At 37.2% G+C, this 23,038-nt stretch overlaps 1 protein-coding gene across 4 annotated transcripts in view; it reads right to left on the bottom strand.

The window, feature by feature from the left end:
- The window catches only part of LOC110030726, a 40,464-nt gene extending 19,912 nt beyond the window's left edge, over positions 1-20,552 (bottom strand). For 2 of the 4 annotated variants that reach the window (XM_020733612.1, XM_020733611.1), the window contains exons 1-4: positions 20,317-20,552; positions 8,604-10,349; positions 8,320-8,496; positions 8,143-8,200 (exon numbers count right to left, since the gene is read on the bottom strand). In XM_020733612.1, the coding sequence (XP_020589271.1) occupies positions 8,143-8,200; positions 8,320-8,496; positions 8,604-10,349; positions 20,317-20,493 (2,158 nt within the window). In that variant the 5' untranslated portion in view covers positions 20,494-20,552. Of the gene's footprint in view, positions 1-8,142; positions 8,201-8,319; positions 8,497-8,603; positions 10,350-11,254; positions 11,330-11,421; positions 11,467-11,572; positions 11,621-11,694; positions 12,011-20,316 lie in introns of those variants that run through there. The other 2 variants (XM_020733613.1, XM_020733614.1) reach the window with 2 other exon arrangements.
- Positions 20,553-23,038: the final 2,486 nt, after the last annotated feature.

Raw genomic sequence — 23,038 nt, 5'->3', positions numbered from 1 at the left:
ACCATCAAGCAAGGTCGCAAGTAGTCGTTTTGGGGTGTACCGTGGTGATGATAAAGGCACACCGAAGATAGAGCAAAAAGATGCACTATTCCATAATATCAAGATCCAGGTATTTGATGAAAAATAGGATAACGGTATCTTTCACCGACATAAGTCTAGCGGTAGTCGGCTCGAACCTCCTCAGGTTGTTGACAGTCCTATGCCTGGCAGCGTAATCGACTCGTGGACAACAAAAATTTCTAAAAAAAAGATAAGTTTTGATAAACCATTTTCAAACAAAACATACTTTTCTACGAAACAAAAATTGATAACTCTTCTTTGCATGTTTAAAATTTGTGTGCATGTTTAAAACATAAAACGTACTTTAAAGCTGGTTGTCCACCTGACGAATACCTGTTTAGGCTGAGAAATAGTCCTCTAAGTGAGGTTCAAGACACACTTCTAGACGAGTGGCGGGTTCTATACATTCGGGTGACCGAGTAGCCTTCGTAGACCCTCGAGTATAAATACATAGCTGAGTCTAGCCCCATACGAGTGCTTGCGGTCCCCCTCATCTGAACTTTTCTTTGTTTTGTTTTATCGAAGCTTTGGGACATGACACTCGTGTTACTTTTCCTTTCTTTCGGGATTTTTCTAGGATTTTTGAGGATTTTTTTTTTACTTGAGTCTCTTCTCGTTGATTTTCTCGAGTTTTTCGTTTTTTTTCCTCGGATTTCTTGGATGACGTTTTCTTCCGGACTTTGCTTTTGAGATGCATTTAGGTTTGCTATACTTAAGGAACGTCGGATCTTACGGGCGTACAAGTTTGCTTTACATTTTTCAGTACTTTATTTTTCTGCTTCTACCAGCTACTGTATAAGCATGTCATATTATTCTTGTTTTCTACATGCTACTGCTCTTCCTGTACAACATGATTATGTCATTTATGCTTCTACCTGCTACTGTACTGTACAATATGTTATATTATTCCCGTTGCTACCTACCACCGTACTGTATAGCATGTTATATTATTCATATTGCTACTTGCTATTGTTTCATATGCATCATACTGTTTGCCTTTACTGCACACTTTATATTATATAGCTTTAAGCACATTTCTTTTTTATATAGGATGTTTAGAAGACTTTCACCATAGGATTGTTTAATTTAACATCGTAACTGGACACCCAAGAAAACTTAAACTCGTCACGTCGGTGAGCTTGGAGCTAGTGCGGTGGGCAGCACGACCATATTTAATAGCAAAATCTGTCTTCCCCACCAAAACCATTCCTTTCCTAGAAACTAAACAACAATCCATAAGATTTTGAGGTTGTTTGCCTAGCGCAACATAAATCCTCCACTTTTTTCTTAGGCATTCGTATAGCTCTGCTGTACGATTTAAGCCCTATCTCGTTCTAGGTTCTGAGGTCGTCGTCCGATATGACGTAAACCCTCATATCTTCCAGGCGATTTGTGTGGCAATGCCACGCAAATATAAACCCTAATTAAATAGAATTGACAGGATGAAACACTTTAATAATTTCTTCTCGAAACTGAAACCAAATCATAGGATAGACTGGGAAGTCACTGAGATTCTCCTTAGGATCTGTGACCTCCCCTAGTTTCTCTTCATTTAGATTCCTCAACATTGTTTCAGGTTCGAGCATTTCCCCTTTCACACCTCTTCGTCTGATTTCGTTGAAAAGTCCTATCCTTTTGACTTCCTTGAAGATAGTACTCCCTGATTTTTTTATCGAGAGTTTTCTTAGGTGACTTTGGTCATTTAAGATTTAATTAATTATGGGGGTTTGCCCTTATAGGAAGCTTTTCTGAACCCAACCTAAAATAAACCCTGTTTAATTCTTTATATTAAATAGGGGAACTTGTCGACAAATAAAACAGTTTCGCAGACCAAACGGATGTCATATATTTTTTAGTTTATTTGATCGAGCCTCATCCTCAAGTCTTGTGTTTATCCATCGGGATAGATACAAGATTTGAGATAGAGCGCTCTTTCATTTAAACTGTAAAAAATATAAGGTCAGTTTGATTCCATATTTTTCTAAAATTATATATGTATATAAATTAAACGTCCTTCCGAAGCGGGCGACAGGACTTCACTTCCAGCGACCGACAGCTTCTTACGGACAACTTTTGAACAAATCACCCACAAAAGAAAAAACCCACTAAATCTTTTTTAACTTCCCCCCTTTAGCTGCCGACACATGCTTGTTTAGAATTCAGATTTTCATTGCTTCTTATTTCAGATTATAGCCTCTAAGGTGTTTTCCCTTCTGATGGTTGAATCCAAAGACGAGAAGGTGTTCTGGCTATAAATAGTCTGAGATGGTGACCATTCCTCAAAGATGGAGTGGTGCTCCGGCTGTATTTCGATCCTGCGAGGATATTTATCCTTACTCATCCTCCCTCAAGCAGTCCCCAAACAGCCCTCCCCTCTCTTCTCCCGCAGTCCACTGTCTTTCCCCTTTGTTGCCCCTCATTGTCCTAGCCACCTGTTTCACTGTTTTCGTTGTTTTAAACTCTCACCTTTGTTGTTGCAACCCGTCAATCCTTCCATTTGTTGTTCTACCCATGTCTCGCCATCTGGCATTACCACCGCAGCCACACAAGTCCTTCCCCTTATTGTGATATCGTTGTCCCGCCATCCCATGCTTGCTGCCACCCTCAAAATAGCCACCAAAAAATCCCTTCCTTACAACCATCACCTTCCAACAACCACCCAACCATCACAATCATCTACCAACACTTCCAAACCCCTAACGGCCACCAACAACAACTTAAATCAGCCCTAGTGTGAGTTTTTGTTATATGTGTTGTAATCCCCCTTTCAGTGTGTGAGTTGTAACCGTTTATTTACTTTTGAGTAATAATATTTGCTTTCTCTATTATGGTTTGGGTAAACTAGGTATCATCCCTGGATAGGTCAAACCAATCCAATCTTATTTATCTACTTCTTGATGCATCCCAATCATTACAATGCCTTTGGACTGTTGAACAGAACAAGTTCGACAAAAACACTAGCCCTTTGAAGTCTATCCAAATTCATCAATAATGTATACTCCCTTAAAAACACCAACAAAATCAAAACATATCATTTTCCATATTATAAAACAAGATACGAAACTCTTTGGTTCTAAACCTAAAAAAGACATGATGTTGAGCCATTTTACTAAAGATTCAACATATGTGAGTTCCTATATTACGTCCCCATCGTTAATAAGTAATAAGCTCACGTCCATCGTTAGCTAGGTTCTTGCCAGTGATTCCTCCTCTCATACAAGATTACTTCGAGCTGTGCTAATGAATCCATTTTAATAGTAGATCATGAAAAATACATATTTAGGATCTTGAATCACGTGTTAACTACCTCTGCTCTCATTATCCAATTAAAGTAAGAGAACTCCAATTTTGCCTCTACCATAAGGAGTACATATTCATCTTCTCTCACTTTCTTGACAGATCCTCCTTCATATGTTGTTATCTCCTAACAAAAATTTCTTCTTCTTTCAAGACAATTGGTATTTAACCACTTGATGCTAATGAAGGTGGCATCCAAGTAACAAGAGCTTCAAAGGCAACCATCCTCATAATTATCTAATCATCCATAGCTAGGTCATCTGCCCTTTCAAGCTTAGCAAATAGGCTCAAGAGAAACTCTTTAATTACCTATTTTATTTCCACATTGTTATAGATCTCAGGTTCAATAAAGTCACCAACAATATCCTTCTAAATTCTCATCCAAGCATAAAAATTTTTGTAGAAGTTGGAACCAGAGCTTTATTGCCAATTACATCTGGATTTAGAGCGAGAGAAACTGGAACCGATAGAAAAATAACTAGGTCTATAGATGTACTGAAAGAATAGATTGAATTACTTATCTACCCTAGGACGTGAGAAGGGGATCTTTAGCCATCTTGGAATCCATGCATAAAAGTTTGGTCATGTCTTGGAAGACATGCCAGTGGTGATCAAAGAGAGATATTAGTGATGCAGAAGCGGTCTTGTAGGGGTGTCATCCATGACCCCTGCCACACTGCAGCGTGAGATTGCGACTTAGATTGGTCCAGGAGGGCCAATCGACATTTCCTTTTCGTGGATTTCCCTCTTATTTGAGTGGGGACCACTCCAATTTATCCGAAGTCTATAAATATACAGTGTTCAAGTTTTATGACAGTTTTTCTTTGTGTTTTATGTCAGAAAAGTCGTCGACGTCCACGTTTTCACTTCTAGGGTTATATCCAACGATGAGTGGTGTTCCGACTATATCTCATCCTAGGCGATGATTATCCTCGACCTCCTCACATCCTCCACAACCTTCCCTTTGTCATTGTCACTGCCTTCCCCACTGCAGCCACCCTGCAATAGCCATCTTGGTTATTCTCCCTACAGTTTCCCCATCTCTCAACAGCCAGCTGCCTGCCAACCTAGTTGCCTCTATGTTCTACCATCCCAACACCATCCTCCACTTCTCCTAATCTTTTGCCTCGTTGCCAAAGCCCCATAAGCCCCTTGCCTTATTGTCCAATGCTTTACCAGCCACTTGAACCACATCCCTGCCACCTAGCTGATATTTCAGCACTTTCCCTGCAGTGTCATTGTTGTTCCAGCAGCCCAAAACCAATCCCTGTGTCGTTGCACTGTTGTCTCAGCCGCTGGAACCACCTCCCCACAGCCTATCTGTAGTTCCCGCCGCCCAAAACTGCCCCTAGCCGTTGTTTCTTCACCACACAACCACCTACCCCCTTGTTACTGCCTCTCCAAGCCCCCTCATAGCCGCCTCCACCAACACCAGAGATCCACCCGTAGTTGAGTTTGTTTGTGTTTGTTGTTATATTTCCCTTTTAAGAGTGCTTGACTGTAACCGCCTATTCGTTTTAATAATAATATTTGTTTCACTTATGGTGGTTTGGGTTAACTCTGGATAGCTATGAGACACGATGCCGTTAGAGGATGTGGGGCGGAAAATCCTCCAACTGCAACAGAGGCTTGCTGTCTTCGAGATGAGGCAATCCAGACAAGTTACCTATAGACACAATGGTGACTTGCTAGATCGAAGGAATAGAGTGAATCTCTTCCACTATGCAGATTCCAGGAATAAAAAACCTGTATCCCAAAGATTTGACCAGAAATATCTGAGAATCCAGGAACTTGTTGTCTTGTTTTTTTGCTAGCCAACCAGCTTGTCCAACATCCTGCCAACTTACCGACCCTCACCGACCACCTCAATCGTCCCTTGATTCAACCTTAACGGGAGTTAGTGCCGTGTCTGTTATTTTTTCTTATTTCAATTGGTTGTTTGTAACTTCTTATTTGAATTTCAATAATCACTCTATCGTTCATGAACAAGCCTTAAGAAGAGGAAATAGGAGGAGAAATTATGCTGATCATTTTATACATATCTCTGATTCATTTAGGAAAAGAATATTCATGCAATGATGGCTCCCCAAGAGGCATTTATGTGTACTATGGAAAATTGAAAACTCACCACATCAGGATAGCTACAGCAAAGTACCGAGAAAACACATCAGCTTCAGGTTCAGTCACTTGATCAAGTTTGGTTATTAACTACATCATTTTAATTCATCACAAGATTGGCCTTATAAAAAATCATTTGTATGAAGTTTGAGTTCTGCCGACAAAGGAAACATTACATAGACTGAATGGATTGCATTTCTTGGATCAATCAAACAATTAGTTCAATGGGCTGTAAAATAGTCAACATCATCATACAAGTGTTGAACTTGATTCTATATTATCCTATTCGTTTATTAATTTCAACTGCAAGAACAAAAGGCTAAAAAGGCAATGCAAGAACCGAGAGAATCTCCAAACCCAAGATCAGTCCAATTGGAATCAAAAGCCATCAAGTTTCACTTTATCCAAATTAAAGGACGAATATTCAAGTTCTAAATTTTTTGAACCTTCCAGATCATGAGATTAAGAAAAGCTTCAAGCATTAAAGAAGGCATCAAATCTAAAGAAATAGAAATTGGTAAGCCATACCCTAATCCAAGGCTTAGTTTGAATATTTAGGGTTTGGTGAAGGTAAATATTTAGGGTTTCATTTAGGGTTTCCTTTTGTTATATTTTTTTTGAATAATTGTTCAACTTTAGGTGCATTGGATTAGATTTATTTCTTATTTGAACGGAGCCTTTTATAAGATCATACGGATCCAATTTTATTTTCTATAAATAGGAGGTTCTTAGATATTAATTCTTAATAGTTGAAAAATGAATGACCCCCAAAACCCCTTTTCATTCCCCATTATCATGCCAATTGTGTTAGCATAGCCAACAACACAAGTCCTCTCTGTACATCGACACAAATTAGGGTTTGGAAATCATCATCTCCAAAGGCAGACATCACATCACATCATGTTGTTCTTATTTGTCTCTCATGTTGTTAAACACTTTTTTCTTGAAACCCTACTCCTTGAATACCATTAAGAAATATGCATGCTTGAAAGCTTCTACGTTGGGAAATCATAATCCTCAATAAACCCTAGTCTTGATTCTTGATTCTTACAAGAAACCCTAATCTTCTTGCCAATTTTTAAGCTTCCGCATGTGTTAATAGGCTGATCTACTGCAAAGCAACGCATGGGGTTCTTGACTGCAAAATGAAAATTCCATGCAATCTTGAGGAGCCGACAGATTGATTTTCCCAATTATAGGTACCCCTACATACGGTCGGGTACACTATAATAATAAAAAACAAACAAATTTGCTTCATAGTAGAGAAAACAAAACAAGAAGGCTCGTCTCTTCTACTCTTTTACAGTGGAGAATTACTTTTACAAGGATGGGTAACAGAATGGTTGATTCATTAAACTAACAATGTTCGGCCAATACGTTACACTAAATCACAAAGATAAATTTCTAAGGTTCAAATAATTTCAGCATATTTCTGGAAGATTAAACAATGTGAGGGGAAACAGGTAATTCACCCCAGCTGTAACGGCATGTAACTAACCCTTATTCTTAAAATAATAATTTCTTAGATATTTCATTTATTTAGAGAAGATGCAACTACAATAACAACAATGAAAACAACAACAAGTCTTTATCCCACTAAGTGGCGTCGGCTACATGAATCCTTTTTCTCCAATCCTTTTTCTCCATTGAATCCTTTTTCTCCATTGCGTCCTATGGAGTGTCATATTTTCATTTAATTCTAATAGATTAAGATCATTTTTTATACAATATGCCCAAATCTTTTCAGGTGTACCTCTGTCTTTCATAACATAATTCAAATCTAAAACATCTACTCTTCTAACGAGATCATCAGATGGTCGGCGTTTAATGTGAACAAACCATCTAAGACGATTCTCTCTATCTAGTTCGCCATTGGTACTACACCAACCCTATCACAGATACAACTAAGAAGTTAAATTACTTGAAAATATTAATTTTAGTTTTCAATACAACAACAACAAAACAACAACAAAGCCTTAATCCCATTACGTGGGGTCGGCAAATTTTAGTTTTCAATATAAGGACTAAAATTGTAAAACGATTTATCAATCAAATAATCGAACTTGTTGCAAAAATAATATAAATAGGAAAAATGGATAAAATGAAACAATTCAATAATAAGTGAAAAAAATTTTAGTTGATTTAAGGGTTGAGGTTAAACGTTATAACAAAATAATCAAATACTACTAGTGGATAGACAATTTATGCACTTCTAGTAATACGGTAATTAGATATTTCTGATGTACTGAATCTTTTATCCCACGATGACAAAGCAATTCTTCCATTTTCAATTTGATGTTCTAGTTTTATTATAAGCCGATGCTTATGAGCCCAAGCTCACCCAGTTATGCTTTCTTTAATAACAAAAACAGAACTAAACCTATAAAAAGTTTACTTGGATATGCTTGGGACCTTACTAAATGCAAATTGTAGTATTTTTTTCTATTTCCTTCCTATTTACTTGAGACGTAAAACAAGAATCACGACAATGAAAAGCAACAGAAAGACATCAAAATTGTAATGCAATCAAACACACATAACCAAGATCACATGAATTAATTCTAAACTGTACAGTCAAAATCAGCACAAAAGGAAACTACCACATTTTTTTCATCAAAATAAGAAAAAAAAATGAGACATACTTTTAAACAGAAAAATGAGCAATACCTTCCTTGGCGAAGAGACACGATTCCTGATCATATGGACCCAAATCCATGCCAAGTATCTATACGTGTTAGGATAAAAAGCAATGGTGTTAACTTTTGGATGCAAATTTTCCCAGGCTGAAAAGAATCAACAAATAAAAAAAAGCAACATAATTTTATGAGAGGTGAAATATTTTACCATTGCCTCTACATCAGAAAAGTTAGGAACATCATCTTCTTCGTCGTCATCTTCATTCTCAAAAAATTCCTCCTCCCTGTCTGAAATTGACATTGTTGGAAGCGAGTCTACACAACCCAACTCTGAGGAAACCAACTTGGGGTGTGATGGCATACAAGCAACTTGCATATTTAATTCCTTTTTAGATCACAGAAAGTAGCATAATCAGAGCATTAAACTGTTACTTTGAAATAAAACATAAATAAACATTAAGAAAATATCATATTCAATGCTTCCAAACATACAGTAGTAGCATCTTGCTTCAAAGAAAGGTCTGATGCAGAGTGTGAAGCAATAGCTGGTATCAAACTTGGATTATCCATATCCTTGTTTGATACAGTGGATAATCCGCATACCAAATCCCTGTCAGATGACAAACTTTCAAGCCTGCAATCCACGGTTGAGTGCAGTAAACCTACTCCTGCCTTGAAAATGGGCACATTAGGCTGTACGCTTGCTGCATTCACTTCCTTAAGCAGAGTAGAATCTCCTGAAGTTGCCTTCCCATAATGAGTCATAGTGGATGAAATATCTTGCCTCATATTAGTAGGAAATGCTTGAAACAACTTTGCAGGCAAAGTAACATTATCATTGCAAGGAATATCCTGGTCCTCTGCATTCAATACACAGATCATTAACTTTTCTGCAGGTGCTTCAGTAGGAGATGCTCCTGAAGTTGAGGACAAAGCGCATACTTCTGGAACAGCAGAACACTGAAGATCATTTTTGACATTATGGATCTGCTCATGAATAGTTCCATGTTCTACAGAACTCTCAGCATCATTACAAGCAGGAATATCGAAAGCCTCGGCAGGTTTAGGATCACCAGGGATGGGCGAGTTACCAATGTTAGTAGAAGTAGGAGAATTGAGAAATATAGAGCCAAGCCCATTCAAGCAGGACCCGTCTCCAATATCATCCTCATCCACATCAATCAAAAGGAGCTCCTCATCATCAGTAAAGCTCATGCAAGGGTCAGAGAAGTCGATAAAGTTGGCTTCCAACAATATTTCTGAATTATTTAATGCAATGGTAGCTGTATCATTATTTAGCTTGCCCTTTGCAGTAGCATCATCACAAGCTTGATCACCTATTTTCATGGTACATTGCATGGTGACCAATTCTTGACCTTTTTCCTCAAACTGCCCCTCCATTTGAAGAGTTGGTCTAGAAACATCCTCAATCGTTTTCCAAATCGGATGATCAGGTGGAGAGGAATACCCAAGCTGATGAAATGTAGAGGTAGATCCTGGAGCATTTGATGTCTGTAATGAGCAATGATTTCTATCGAGTGCATGAGGAAAATCTTCTGGAGTGAAGTTAGGTTCAAAACTATCGCCAGCATCATTAAATCCAGCTTCATCTATTGGAACAGAAGAAATATTTTCCCCATGCCCATATGAGCAATCTGTTCCCAATACTCCAACTGGAAGTTTGGCCTCAATTGAGCCAGCCACACCTTCATGGACTGCAAGGCCACTAACAGTAGCAATAGGCTCAACCTCAACCATTTTTGGATAAATAGGTTGGCAGCCACCATAACTTGTTTCTGGATGCCCAAAGTTGCCAGAGAAAGGTTCATCAACGTGAAATTTATTGAGAGCAAACTCATTGTGAAACTTAAAATGATGTGAGCTGCTGTCATTGTCAATAGCAACATGTGAAATTGGTGACATCGGAAAGCCTAATTTAACAGAACTATGTGTTTCACTTCGTGCTTTCTTTCGTGTTGTGAAATAGTGACACTGCAAACTTTCTCCTTTTCTTCTCCCAGATGAGGTCTTTTTTATTTTGGAATTCCAAGTTCGGCCAGGTCTGGAAGGATTGTAGACTGATACTCCAATCTCAATCTCTACAATACGAGTTGATGCCTCAGTTGATGTATTCAAGTCATATAGGAGCGCATGCCACCGCTCCTCAAGTTCTTGAATAGTGAACCGTTGCGAAAATTGCACAGCACCTTTAGCCAATGACTCCAAGGATGCACCAGCCTGTTTCAAGAATGCCATGAAGATCCCACACGTAATAAAACAAATACATGTCTAACAGCTCTCATCGACAAAGCACCATATTTTACAGGACCACTGCCTTGTGCCAAAATATAAATGACCATGAATTAATCAGAAAAATAATAAAAAAAAAATAGCATCCACTTCAAGAGCATATCTAAATTCCAAATATAATAGAACATATAACATTGTCATAATGCCAGCAGCCTCATTACTAAGAATTCCAGAATGTGCTTTTGAAGCCAAAAATTAGAAAACAGTACTAGGACAAAAGCACAGCAAACCCCATGCTTTACAGCACCTCGGTTAGTGGATAAAACTAACGTGTGTTAGAATAAGCCGTGAGGTTTGCTGTTCCAGAGATAATATTCTCGGACTTTATTTTCACTCTTGGACTGCCCAGCATTTGTCTCCTTTGTTTTCCCCCAAAAATTTGTAGCTATTTTATTTTCATAATGATACTTCTAAGTTATTACATGCTGAAAAAAATTCTGTTGGCCTGATGGTAGCGTTGATGGGACACTTTAAGCTCGGAACAATTCCAATGGATAAACAATTGTAAGCGAGATGTCTGTGCCTCAAATGAGGGTTTGTGTTAGGGTTTGTGCTCCTGTGAAAATTCTCCAACTCTTAAATTAGTAAATAAGAATAAAAGGGTGAGAACTGAATGACGTCGAAGCAGCAAGGGGTTATTTAATACCGAGCACTGACCCATACAGCCAAATGTGGTAGATCTATAGCTCCCCAGCTTTAACTTTCTCAGGCAAGAGTGAAAAACGAACATAAAAAATAAAATTAACTTAAGCACCCTTATTTATAGCCATTTTCAATACGGCGTAAGCATTTAGAAATATAGTGATGGAGATGTTATTTCACTAGATACTTACCTGGTGTGGAAGACCCACCACCATGTGACATCCAAGCATTTTGAGGCTATACATCAGGTTATTCCAATCCGGTGACTACAAGTAATGCCATGTCATCTTCAATGAACATGGAAGGGAGGCCAAGGGTGTACCCAATATTTAACAAAGGATTAAAGATACCTTCATACCATTTTAGTGATCCATTCAAACTTTATTTGCTGTTGATGAGCATCCTAAAGCCCCAACAACGAAGGCATATGTTAATGTTGGATGAATGGAATCTAAAACCCTGTAACAACCTCGAAAAAAAAAATAGAGATTCAAGAAAGGTTGCTTCACCTCTCCATATTGACACAGGGATGTGAAGCCCTCCTCAAACAGACAGAGCTACAATATATGATGGTAACGGAAATACCATTATTGGTAGAAGCGTTGATAAAACGATTAGAGGAGAAGGGTACCTCTTGCAATTGTAGAGTAATAGGTAACACTAAGCATGGTGAAATGCAACAAACGCATATGCCTCTGGTGAAACCATCTAGAACAATGGGAGCAAACTATATTGTTAATGTATCTTTGTCCTCCTCCTCATCTTCCCCTTGAGAGATCATTGAGATGCCAAGGGAAACAAGTCATATGCATATATAAGATCATGGCAAGTTAACCTGAGGCTTAAACAAGGTAACTATGGGGCAGCATCACTTAGCTTGTAGAAATTGATCAAACCATTGCGGTCGTTCTTAAAGGCGTTGGACATTCATAAATATCATTCAAATTCTGAAACAACAAACAAAGGTTTTTAAGAAGCTTGAAGAAACCCTGGAAAAGGGGAAGCAAATAGCCCCATTCCTCATCTATCAGGTGTCTGATGCTCAAATGGCAATCAACCTCTAAGTAAAGAATCGATAAGGGCTACACCTTGACTATTTAGAAGGCGATGCTAGAGGATTTCGAAGCTTTGCTATTAGAATAACCAAACACAAAAAAGATATGATATAAACAATCATCATGGTTGGTAACTCATGTGGTATTGGATACCCGATGTCATCTACTTGATGAAATATAATATATAAATACCAGAACTAGTAGTAAAAATAGTAGAAAAAAAAAAAGAAAAAAAAACTCTCATTAATATTAAAATAGGATTACAACATGACTTGAATGAAAATAACAACAAAAATATAAAATGCCACAAGTAAACACTCATAAATGTTTCCCAATGGGTGGCAGAGGTCGGCTAGAGGGATCGGGATGATTGGGAGGGATAACGACAACAACGGGAGGCGGGTGGTAACGACAGGAGGGTAGGGAAAGTAAGTAGGAAAAGATTGTAGGTGGTCGGCAGTGGTAGTGGGGTTGTTGGGAGGAGCTTGAAAGGAGTTAGGAAATGGGTCAGGGTCAGCAGTAATAAACTGCGATAAGGGGGAATGGCTGGGTGTTGGGGCGACGGAGAGAGAGATTGGCGAAGAGTGGGGAGGAGAAAGTTTGGGGAAGGTAAAAGAGAGGATATAATCACAACCTTGGAAAAGATATAGCCAAAGCACAAACATCGCCTCAGATACAACCCACAAAGGAGAAATAAACTCCACACAGGAGATCTAAATCTAAACACATCAAGAACTGAACTCTTATACACAGAAAATAACTATTTATAGAATCCGACACAAAAGGAGGGCAGCAAAATACAAAAAAGTCTTCACAAGTGCGGCAGCCTGCAAAACCTCCACTGATTGCGATGGTTTGCGATTCTGCCTTCGCGAAAATTTTCCTACAATCGTGCCAAGTTTTTTCCCTCGCGGTTTCGAAGCGCCCGCATTATATTATATATATATATATATACACACACATATATATATATATTACATATGATATTTTACTTCATTTCATACTATTTTTTTATTAATAAAAATTAAGATTAAGTCTTTTAATTATGCATTTTATATTAATAATTTATAAGAGAAATGTTATGTCTATAGTGTGTTGTATCATACCTTTTAGATAATGTTACATAATGCTCTGAGCTAAGTCAATCAAATCATTTTTAGGCCATATTAAAAATAAATGATAAGATGTAAAGCACAATCATAAAATGACTACAATTGTTAATTTTAAATTATAATATAAGGTCATAAATGATTTTTGATTTTGTAGCATTCCATTCAAAAAATTTCCTCTTATTTAGATGATAAATTTTAATGGCTTCCCTTGCTTATATGCTTCTTTTGTGCTTCAAAACCAATCTATAAAGTTTCTCATTGAATGTGATGAGTATGATTGAATATTGAAAGCAAGCTGCTTGGTACTCTCCCACCCCAAGGCTATCACAGTTCACTTTTTGTCTACACCATCCCATGGTTTCTCTCATTTGGCTACGTACCTCTTCATCTCTATCCTTTTTATGATCTCTCTCTTAGATTGATTCCTCTTCTCACTAAATCAAATTGCTCTTCAAGGCCAAAGTTTTTCACATCAAAATCAAGATGCAAAAGATTTTTCTTAATAAATATCATTGATTATTGCACTTCTTTTTTGTTCAACTAATGGTATTTTTGTTCACTTCCATTTATTATTTATTCATATGTATCAGTACCATACAACTTTCGTTGCTCGTCTAAGAGTAGCCACTAGCTGTCTTTTTCATTCTTCTAACGCACGATAAAATTGGATCAATCTCCATATTTTATTTCAACATAGGACTCACTTTTCCAATTTCTGTTGGATTACATCAGGGATCGGCTTTAAGCCCATATCTTTTTGCTTTAGTTATGGATGGTCTTACTGGACATCTACAGAAAGATGTACCTTGGTGTATGCTTTTTGCTGATGATATCCTTCTCGTGGATAAAACGAGAGAAAAAGTCCAGGAAAAACTTGAATTATGGAGGTCTACAATGGAGTCTAAAGGCCTTCGTTTAAGTAGAACTAAAACTGAATACATGCGATGTAATTTTAGTAGTAATAGCTCTAGTGACAGAAGTGTGATGGGTGATCAAATTATTAAAAGGTGTGAACGATTTAGATATCTTGGGTCCGTTGTTCAAAGCGATGGTGATATAGATGGGGATGTTAATAGTAGAATTCAAGTTGATTGGTTGAAGTGGAGGAATGCTTCAAGCCTTTTGTGTGATAAAAAAGTACCGCTTGGACTGAAAAGAAAATTTTATAAGACGATGGTGAGACCTGCAATGCTTTATGGCGCTGAATGTTGGTCTTTAAAAGAGAAGCATAATAATAAGTTAAGTGTTGCCGAGATGAAATGATTAGGTGGATGAGTGGCTTTACACTTAAAGATAAAATGCGAAATGAATATATTCGTGATAGGGTTGGTGTAGCTCTTGTGACAGACAAAATTAGAGAAAGTTGTCTTAGATGGTTTGGTCACATTAAACGTTGACCATCTGATGATCAGATTAGGAGAGTAGATGTTTTAGATTCGACTTGTGTTAAGAAAGACAGAGGTAGACCTGGAAAGACTTGGGCTTATTGTATTAAAAATGATCTTAACTTACTAGAACTAAATGGAAATATGACACTAAATAGGACACAATGGAGAAAAAGGATTCATGTAGCCGACCCCACGTAGTGGGATTAAGGCTTTGTTGTTGTAGTTGTTGTTGTATAGGTCTCACCTTGCTCATTATGCTAATTTAGTAATGCGATAATCAAATAACTATTTGAGTTTTATTGGCTGCTAAATGTTTATAGTTAAAAGTATAAAGTCCATATTCCACAAACTAAGCAAGTTGCGCTTACTAAAATGATAAGTACATTAGGTATGTGAATCATCTATGTTTTTAAAAAATTATCCGTAAGATTTCCTATGTCTAAAACTTTAACTATGTCAAGGGTGTAGCATTTACACAAGAATAAATTAAATATTTCTAAAAAATCATTAAAAATACCATCCATCGATAGTAATTTCCAACTTTCTATGAATAAAGATTAATAACAATACATAGCTTTTATAGTGAAAGCAACTAACGTAGGATAAATTAGATTTAGGGTTTTCTTAAAGCAAATAAAATGATACAAAGCACATAAATTAAATTAGAGAATTCAGATTCATAGATTGTAAACAAGCTAACTTGTTTTCTTTAAAAGTAAACTAAAAATACAAGAATTATAACACAAATAAACGAATACCAAGCTTTCTGTAAATGCATATAGAAAATATGAGAATTAGAACCCACATAATAATGAAATTATCTAAGAAATCAATGAGAAATTCAACCTAAATAAATTCTTAGAATAATTAAACTTTAATCGCCACAAAATTCCTAGTTGAGTCAAATTTGAATAAAATTGAGAGCTAGCACAAGATCACCTAAATTCAAGTTTGAATTCAATCCTAAAAGATAAAAATCAATCGATGCTTTTATATTATATCCCACAGATTTATATTCATAATATCCCAAGCAATACAAAAAATTAAATCCCAAATACAACATCAAGAAGCTACATGAATTCACACGAAAACCGAACTCTATAGAGCCGCAACTCCACACCTACAAGATTTCACAATCAAATTCAAACATAAAAATACATAATAGAGGTGACTATTTCGCTGACACCCATTTTACAACTTACCAACTCAAATAGAATGATCAATAAATCACTTGAACAACCCAAACATATTATACAACACATATACAGATCCAGTAAATAAACACAGTTCAAACGATACAATAGCATCCCAAAATATTTCATTCATTCATCTAAAAATTCGAATAAACATCAAAGGTTGTTTGGTAGCAGGATCTAAGCATGACTTAACCTTAACTCCTGCCAGAAAACAAAAATGACACCTTTAAATCTCACATGGGCTTAAATCTAATTTCTCCCTAAATTTAATAACTCTCGCCAGAAGGTGGATTTATAAGTTTTATACAAGTGGAAGTTCACCAAGTGTAATGAGATTAAAGAAGATAAAGATGAGAGGAAGGTAGGTGATAGTTTTGGGTAAATTCAATCAAGGCTATTCAAAAGCAAGCAGAAAATAAGCACGTAAAATTTCTAATGAGTCAAAAACAAACAAATTACTAGCTCAAAGAGCTTATCTATGCCACAAGTGGCAACATCAAAACTTCATTATGTAAATCACATGCAAAATTTGGCCATATTTATTTGCTTCCATCATGGCTATTCACAGAAATGTACACGTAGAGCATGCAATCCAAGAGTAAAATTGTATATATCGGCTCTATTGATTAAACATCAACAATGAAAAGCATATTAAACGTTGGAACTGTATAATAAGTTTACCCAAGTACTAACACTCAGGACCACCCGTTTAACCGCAGCTGGGTAAACCTATTTCCTACTCTAACAAGGGATGGAAGCAGTACTACCTGTCGAATACAACTTGTATATTCAAAAGGTGATTGCCCCTTTAACATTTAGGGAGGAAGAGTTTAATGAGTCACGAGCCATGAATAGAGAAGGGATGGATCTCATACTCGACCTAATGGAGGAAAAATGTGCCAAGTCATCTCTAAGATAGAAAAAAATCAAGGAGAGAGTGGCACAATAGTATGATGCACACATTAGGGAAAGGTCTTTCAAGGAAGGGAACCTAGCCTTGAAGAAAGCTGACACAACAGCATAAGACCAAGCCTTAGAAAAACTCAACCAACATAGATCTGGCTATTCATCACTAATAAATGAGTCTCCAGAGAGCCTACAAGCACCAAACAATCACCAACAAGAGGCAGACTTGGACATGAAACAAGGATGATTTAAAAAATTTTTACACCTAAAAAAGCCATGCAACTTCTCCACTCATAACCCATCTTAGTGAATCATTTGTAATATCTATTGTAAAAATAAAAACTTTGTTTGGATGTCGTTCGTATGATGAGGGTGCGATGTATATTAGAAAAGTACATTACTACTCCTTCGGTAAGCCAAAAACCCACATGCAACAAATGAGGAGCTCACATAGCCTTCGAGTAAGACCTGCAGGAGTGCAGAAGGTCCTCAGGAAGCGAAGGATAGTTCTCGCCCAAAAAAATAACAATCACTTCCATTGAATCAAAAGATTGCCTCTTGAGGATCAAATCTCTTAAGCTAGTGGCAGTCTGACTTAGAGAAGGAATTGTGTGCTCTGATGGTCGCCACCCTATTTGCCAAATTACTCGAACATGAAATTTAGTGTTGCTTGAGGATGGCGAGACACATAGCCAAATGAATGGTAATATAAATCAAGTCATCTTTATTCGACCATAGTGACACATCCTGCATAGAATATAACCGTGGTGAAAATTATCAAAAAGAACAACTGCAAATCAAAAGTTAGTAAGCACCACCATTGAAGTACTGTGCAATAGATATTTTGATAGAAATAAAATTAGCCATAACCATCAAAATATCTGATTGGCCCTGCCAACCTCAATCAACACCAAGACCCCAAGAGAAAATCATCAGCAGGGAAAAGGCCGTATGGAAGACCACATGGTCTAGTCCCCTCCAATGAATCTATCTCTGGGTCAAACGAGCTACTAAGTGTTGAATTCACTTTTTGGTCAACCCTCCCTTGGTCAAAAATCTTGTCCATTCTTCCTTGGAGGTCATTCCATGCAAGGTAAGATTCCAAAGCTTCAGAGGAGCTCAGTAGCTTATGGAACCAAATTTCATTGCCTGGTGTAATCATACCATCTTTTAGTGTGGATAGGCTACTTCTAGCGTAACCACGACAGTAATAGCATGCCTACTCTATAACACCTTGGAAGCACCTTGTGCGGTTCTTAGGCACCTCTCCTATTGATAGAAAAAACTCATTTTTACTTCAACCCTTTGCTGGTTCTTCACTCCAGTGTGCATGTTCAATCTTCTCCTTCCCTTCCCAGGTGTTCTTTGGCTTCCCACTATAAGATTCCTCTTCTTCCTACACTTCCCTTCTACATCTCCTCCACTTCTTCAACTTACCCTCTACTTCTTCCACTTCTTCCACTTTTTCTTCCACTTCCTCTTCTACTGCTACACTCTTCTTCTAATCGCTACATCCTCCTTCTCCCTTCATGCATTTCTTTATGTGGCTTGCCAATATGGAACTCATCTCATGAGAAATTTTTTATGTAATATTCATTTTTAAATGGTTTTTTTTTTATGTGAAGTTAACTTTACTCCATGTATTTTAATCATACAAATGTATGTCATGTCATGTGAAACACTCAAACTCAATATTTAATTTATTTTAAGTGATCTCCATTTGTATCTTCCCTTCATGTGTAGGATTTACATATGTGATTCACTCCACATTTAGGGTCTCAAAGCTTAGTTTATTTTTATGATCTCTGTGTGATTTACTCCACGTGAGCTAATGGAGATGGAACATTAATAGCTCAATGACTACAACTAAGCTTTTAGAATGGCATGTCAACCTTACAAGAAGAGTGAGAACCAGATTATATGATACCACAACTTCGAATCTAAACCTCTTAGTAAGGCAAAACATGATTTCGCATAGAGAAACGTGCAGAATAGAAGAAGTGGTATGTGCCACTTGGGTCTTTATTGTATGGAACATGAGGATAGAAAACTCCGTGAGCATGGGAATCAAAATAGAAAATCAAATGATCATGACTTTTGTTGGAGCACTATGTGTTAATGAACAAACAACTAAATCAAATCAATATATGAAAATGTCCATTTAATAAATTTTTAAAGAATGAAACTCATTAAAAAAGATGAATTTTCCATTACTAGACCTGAAAACACGACGACTGAGTATAATATCTTTAAGCCACAACTATAATAACTCTGTTATTTGATGTTTTAATAGCAATAGTCGCAAAACATCCAAATATCCATTTGAATTTCTTGACCTCTCGTATATAAGAAAAGATCTAATAGCATAAGGAATATAAATATATCATAAATGATTGAGCAGTTTAAATGACCCTACCAAACAAAGTGTAATGTTGGTATTTAAATGGTAATTGGCTCCTGAAAGTAAGAAGATAACAAACCTGTGATTAATTTAGTGGTGTCGGTATCTAATAATAATGGTTGAGGCTTCCTTTGCTAGTGTATTGCTTTTTTGTTGACTTCAAGGTCATGAGTGATGAACCCACAGAGCAACTCATAAATCTTAGTAAGAGTAGAAATGCCTATAGTTGAAACAATTCAACATAACCAACAAAAAGCCATAGTTGAGTGTGTAGTAATTTAACGTAAGTTTTTATTCCTTTTTTCTCTTTAGACATCAATTACAACATCAAAAAATACGTCTCTATTTCCATACAAAAAAAAGTGATGCTTATGGTTTTCTTTCAAAAAATGACAAGAAGCAGTATAAATCCATATTTCTCGAACCAAAGAGAAGCGGTAATAAAAAAAAGGACCTTGAAATGACTCATTCTAGGAAGGCTCTTCAATGAAAATAAAGGAATCATATCACTCTTCAAACAACTAATGTAAAATCCTAGTAAAATGATATGACAGTAAAATGTTAAAATTATTGGTGGTGTGTTAGATGCATGGCCATCCAGACACAAAAGTAAGCTAGATTATTCCAATTTAAACAATTGGTACAAAATATGCATCTTATTCATATCAATCACTATAATACCATAGTAGAGAATGTATCCTAATTCGAAACACTTTCTGATATAACTTTTAAGAGTTTTTAACAGCATATTACTTAACAAAATCCAATTCAAAATTTCTTTTCAATTTGCACATATAGAAACATTCAAATAATGATGATTGACAACTTAGGTCAAAAAATGGACCTCAATACCAAAGTTAACGTTTTCACCAATACAGTTTAGTTTAGTATCTTTCCATCTTGCTGATGAACAACCATCAGTCCATGGATGGAAAGCCAGAATTAGTATCCATTCACACAGAAGCAATGATAAAACGTCCACATTCAATCATAGAAAGCTAGTATAATCCAAAATAATCGACCAATTTTCTTAACTGAAGCCGCAACCAAAAATATTCTAACATCAACCAAATGGATTATGAAATAAGAATCTCTGATTCCTCAATAACATGCAATAATGAGGACATTAATCGAGAAGTTCTAGAGCGCACAGGTATCCGAATAAATGAAAAGAAATGCATGGGAAGCGAATCACCTCGACAGCGTTCTTGAGAAGGAGATCATCCTCTGGATTCCACTTGGTGAAGGACGGCAAAGCGCCCATCCGTTGATGCCCACCGAGAATCGGCGATAATGAGGGGTGCGTAGGGTTTAGGCGTTCGGAAATTGGGGGAGGGAAAGCCTCTCCTTCCTGCCGGAGAGAACCAGGCATTTGGGTATGTAGACGAGCCCAAATAGGTTTTCGGTAGGGCAGTTTAGATTGATGAGGTACATGCTTTCTCTAAAGAGTGGGGTCTTGTTTTTGGGAAAAAAAAATATTACATCAGCACTCCGCACGTTGAGTTACATGCAGAGTCTAATAAAATTACGCCGTTAAAGTGATTGGTCAGGTAACACAAGATAATATTCCCCTCGTGTTATTCAGATGTTATTGTGTGTTATTCAGATGTTATTGTGTGTTATTCAGATGTTATAACACCAGAAATATTTTCAGAATGTAATAACACCTGAATAACATACAATAACACTTGAATAGCATATAATAACACATGAATAACACGAGGGAAATAATCCTTGTGTTACCGGGTCGATCACCTCAACGGCGTAATTTCATTGGACTTTGCACGTAACTCTACGTGCGGAGTCCTGATGTAATATTTTTTCCTTGTTTTTGTGGGTTATGTTTTAAATAAAAGAATTTTCTATAGTAATCTTTTTCAAGCATTGATGAGATCTATAAACTTACATGATCATTTAAGCTTATTTCTCTTACTAAATGTTTCATTCTTTTTAAATTTAATTATATGGAGAATTTTGAGATGGTTATTTTGAGTAACCCTTGATTCATTGATGACAAATAATTTTTTTTTTTCAAAAAAGAGACTCCTAATTCTCCTGCCAATTAAATAAAAATTTAAGGAAATACTCATTTGGGTCGAATTTTCTAATCTACATCTCTTTTGCTGGTAAGAAAATGGTACATCTAAAATTGTTGATAGAATAAGCGTTCCTTTAATTATTAATTTTTTAACTGCCGAAGAATTGTGGGTTACTTATGCAAGGGTTAGTATTCAAGTTAATGTTGAATATCATTATTTTGATTTCTTTTTAATTATCGTTAAAAATCAAGAAATTGTCATTCATGTTATTTATGAATGGAAACCTATTACATGAATGTTGACCTCAGTTTTGTGACGGTATTCCCACTCTCTGTGCAAACCTAAAAGACTTGACCTTAGGACTTCCTAAATGACCAAAGGAAGTACTTACCTATCTGGAAACCCAAAACCAAGGCTATGTTCACTTGGGCCTCATGAGGTTAAGCCCAGACCCTCAACTCCTGGTTGAGTTGGTTTAGGATTTTGGCCTTGTGAGAGACCCAAGCTGGCCCTTGTTAGGTAGGGCATCCCCTTGATCACCCATGAAACCCGAAACCTTAAGAATCTCTCGATAAACCCAAAGCTAATGGCCTATCTCTCCCAAGGTCCAGCTCTCCCTTGGCCCATCCTCCATGGGTTACCCATGACCTACTTTGACCCATCATGACACATGGGTGACGCCAAAATTTAAAATAAATTAATTTAACCTCAATCCAAACACTAAAGGACAAAATGACACTATTAACTATGCCACTCAACACATGGCACCTAGGGCATGACTCCTTAGACCATCCCATGGTGGGTCAAATCAGACCAAATTTGATCTTAGCCACCCCACCAAAGGCTTCGCCAATTAGCCTAAGCTCTCCTTCATGCTTCCCTCACTCCCATTGGCACCATCATGCCCAACACATGAAAAATTGAGAATGCTCTGATTTCACTGCCCCAAGCTTCTGCAGTTCCTCTTCACATGCTCTAAGAAGCCACCAGGGATCCCCGTGCACAACCAAGCTCTCTTTATGGCCTCCCACGACTATAAATAGCCCCAACCCGAGGCTCTTGAGAACACACCAAACTTCTAGGCAATCACTTGGTCCTCTTGCTCCCAACACCAAAACCACTCCCACTTACTAAAGTAAACCATCCCCACCATCCTCAGGCCACTTCCACTACCATAAAACCCCAATTTCAGCCTTGAAATCCAGAGCACTTTTTAGCCTCGATACCAACTTCCCCAAAACCCTAATCTAACCCTCTCGTAAGCTTCACAAGACCTCAAGGCATCTCCCCTAATCAAAATTCAAACTTCTCGCACCCTCCAACCCACTCCAACACTAACCAAAGCCACCATTTGATCTAGCTCATAACTAGAGCCAATTTTGAGGTGAATTGAAGCAAGGAGGAGGTGTGTGGCATCAAGGTGACACTCTCTGTCAAACCCAATTGAGGCCTCACCTCTTGAGATAAGAAATGGATTCAAACTTTAAAAATTGAGCCTCTGTTTGGTCTTTTATGAAAGAAATGAACAATGCATGTCCACTTAAGTGTATAAATATGTTTGTCTCACTTAGATGAAGAGGAACAAACCCCATGTGATTTAGTTAAGTCTAAGCTGAGATCTTAGGGTTTGATCACAGATGGATCTCGGTTCTCTGTCCCAAGGGGACGATAAACTGACACCGTCCATTTTTGTGTATTAGAAATGGACGGCGGAGATCGAACCAGACTACTGAACCACGTGAGAGGAGTGCGTCAGATTAAAGCAACCTCAACAACAATGTGGAAAGCACACCCAATCACACGACGTCGTGTGTGGCTTCAGAGCAAACGAGGTTGATGTGGTTGATGAGTGGTTAAGTAAGAAATTTTGTTTTTCTG

This window comes from Phalaenopsis equestris, unplaced genomic scaffold, assembly GCF_001263595.1.
Source record: "Phalaenopsis equestris unplaced genomic scaffold, ASM126359v1 Scaffold000755, whole genome shotgun sequence".
NCBI classification, from domain to species: Eukaryota; Viridiplantae; Streptophyta; class Magnoliopsida; order Asparagales; family Orchidaceae; genus Phalaenopsis; species Phalaenopsis equestris.
This window is presented reverse-complemented; position numbering and strand designations above follow the sequence as displayed.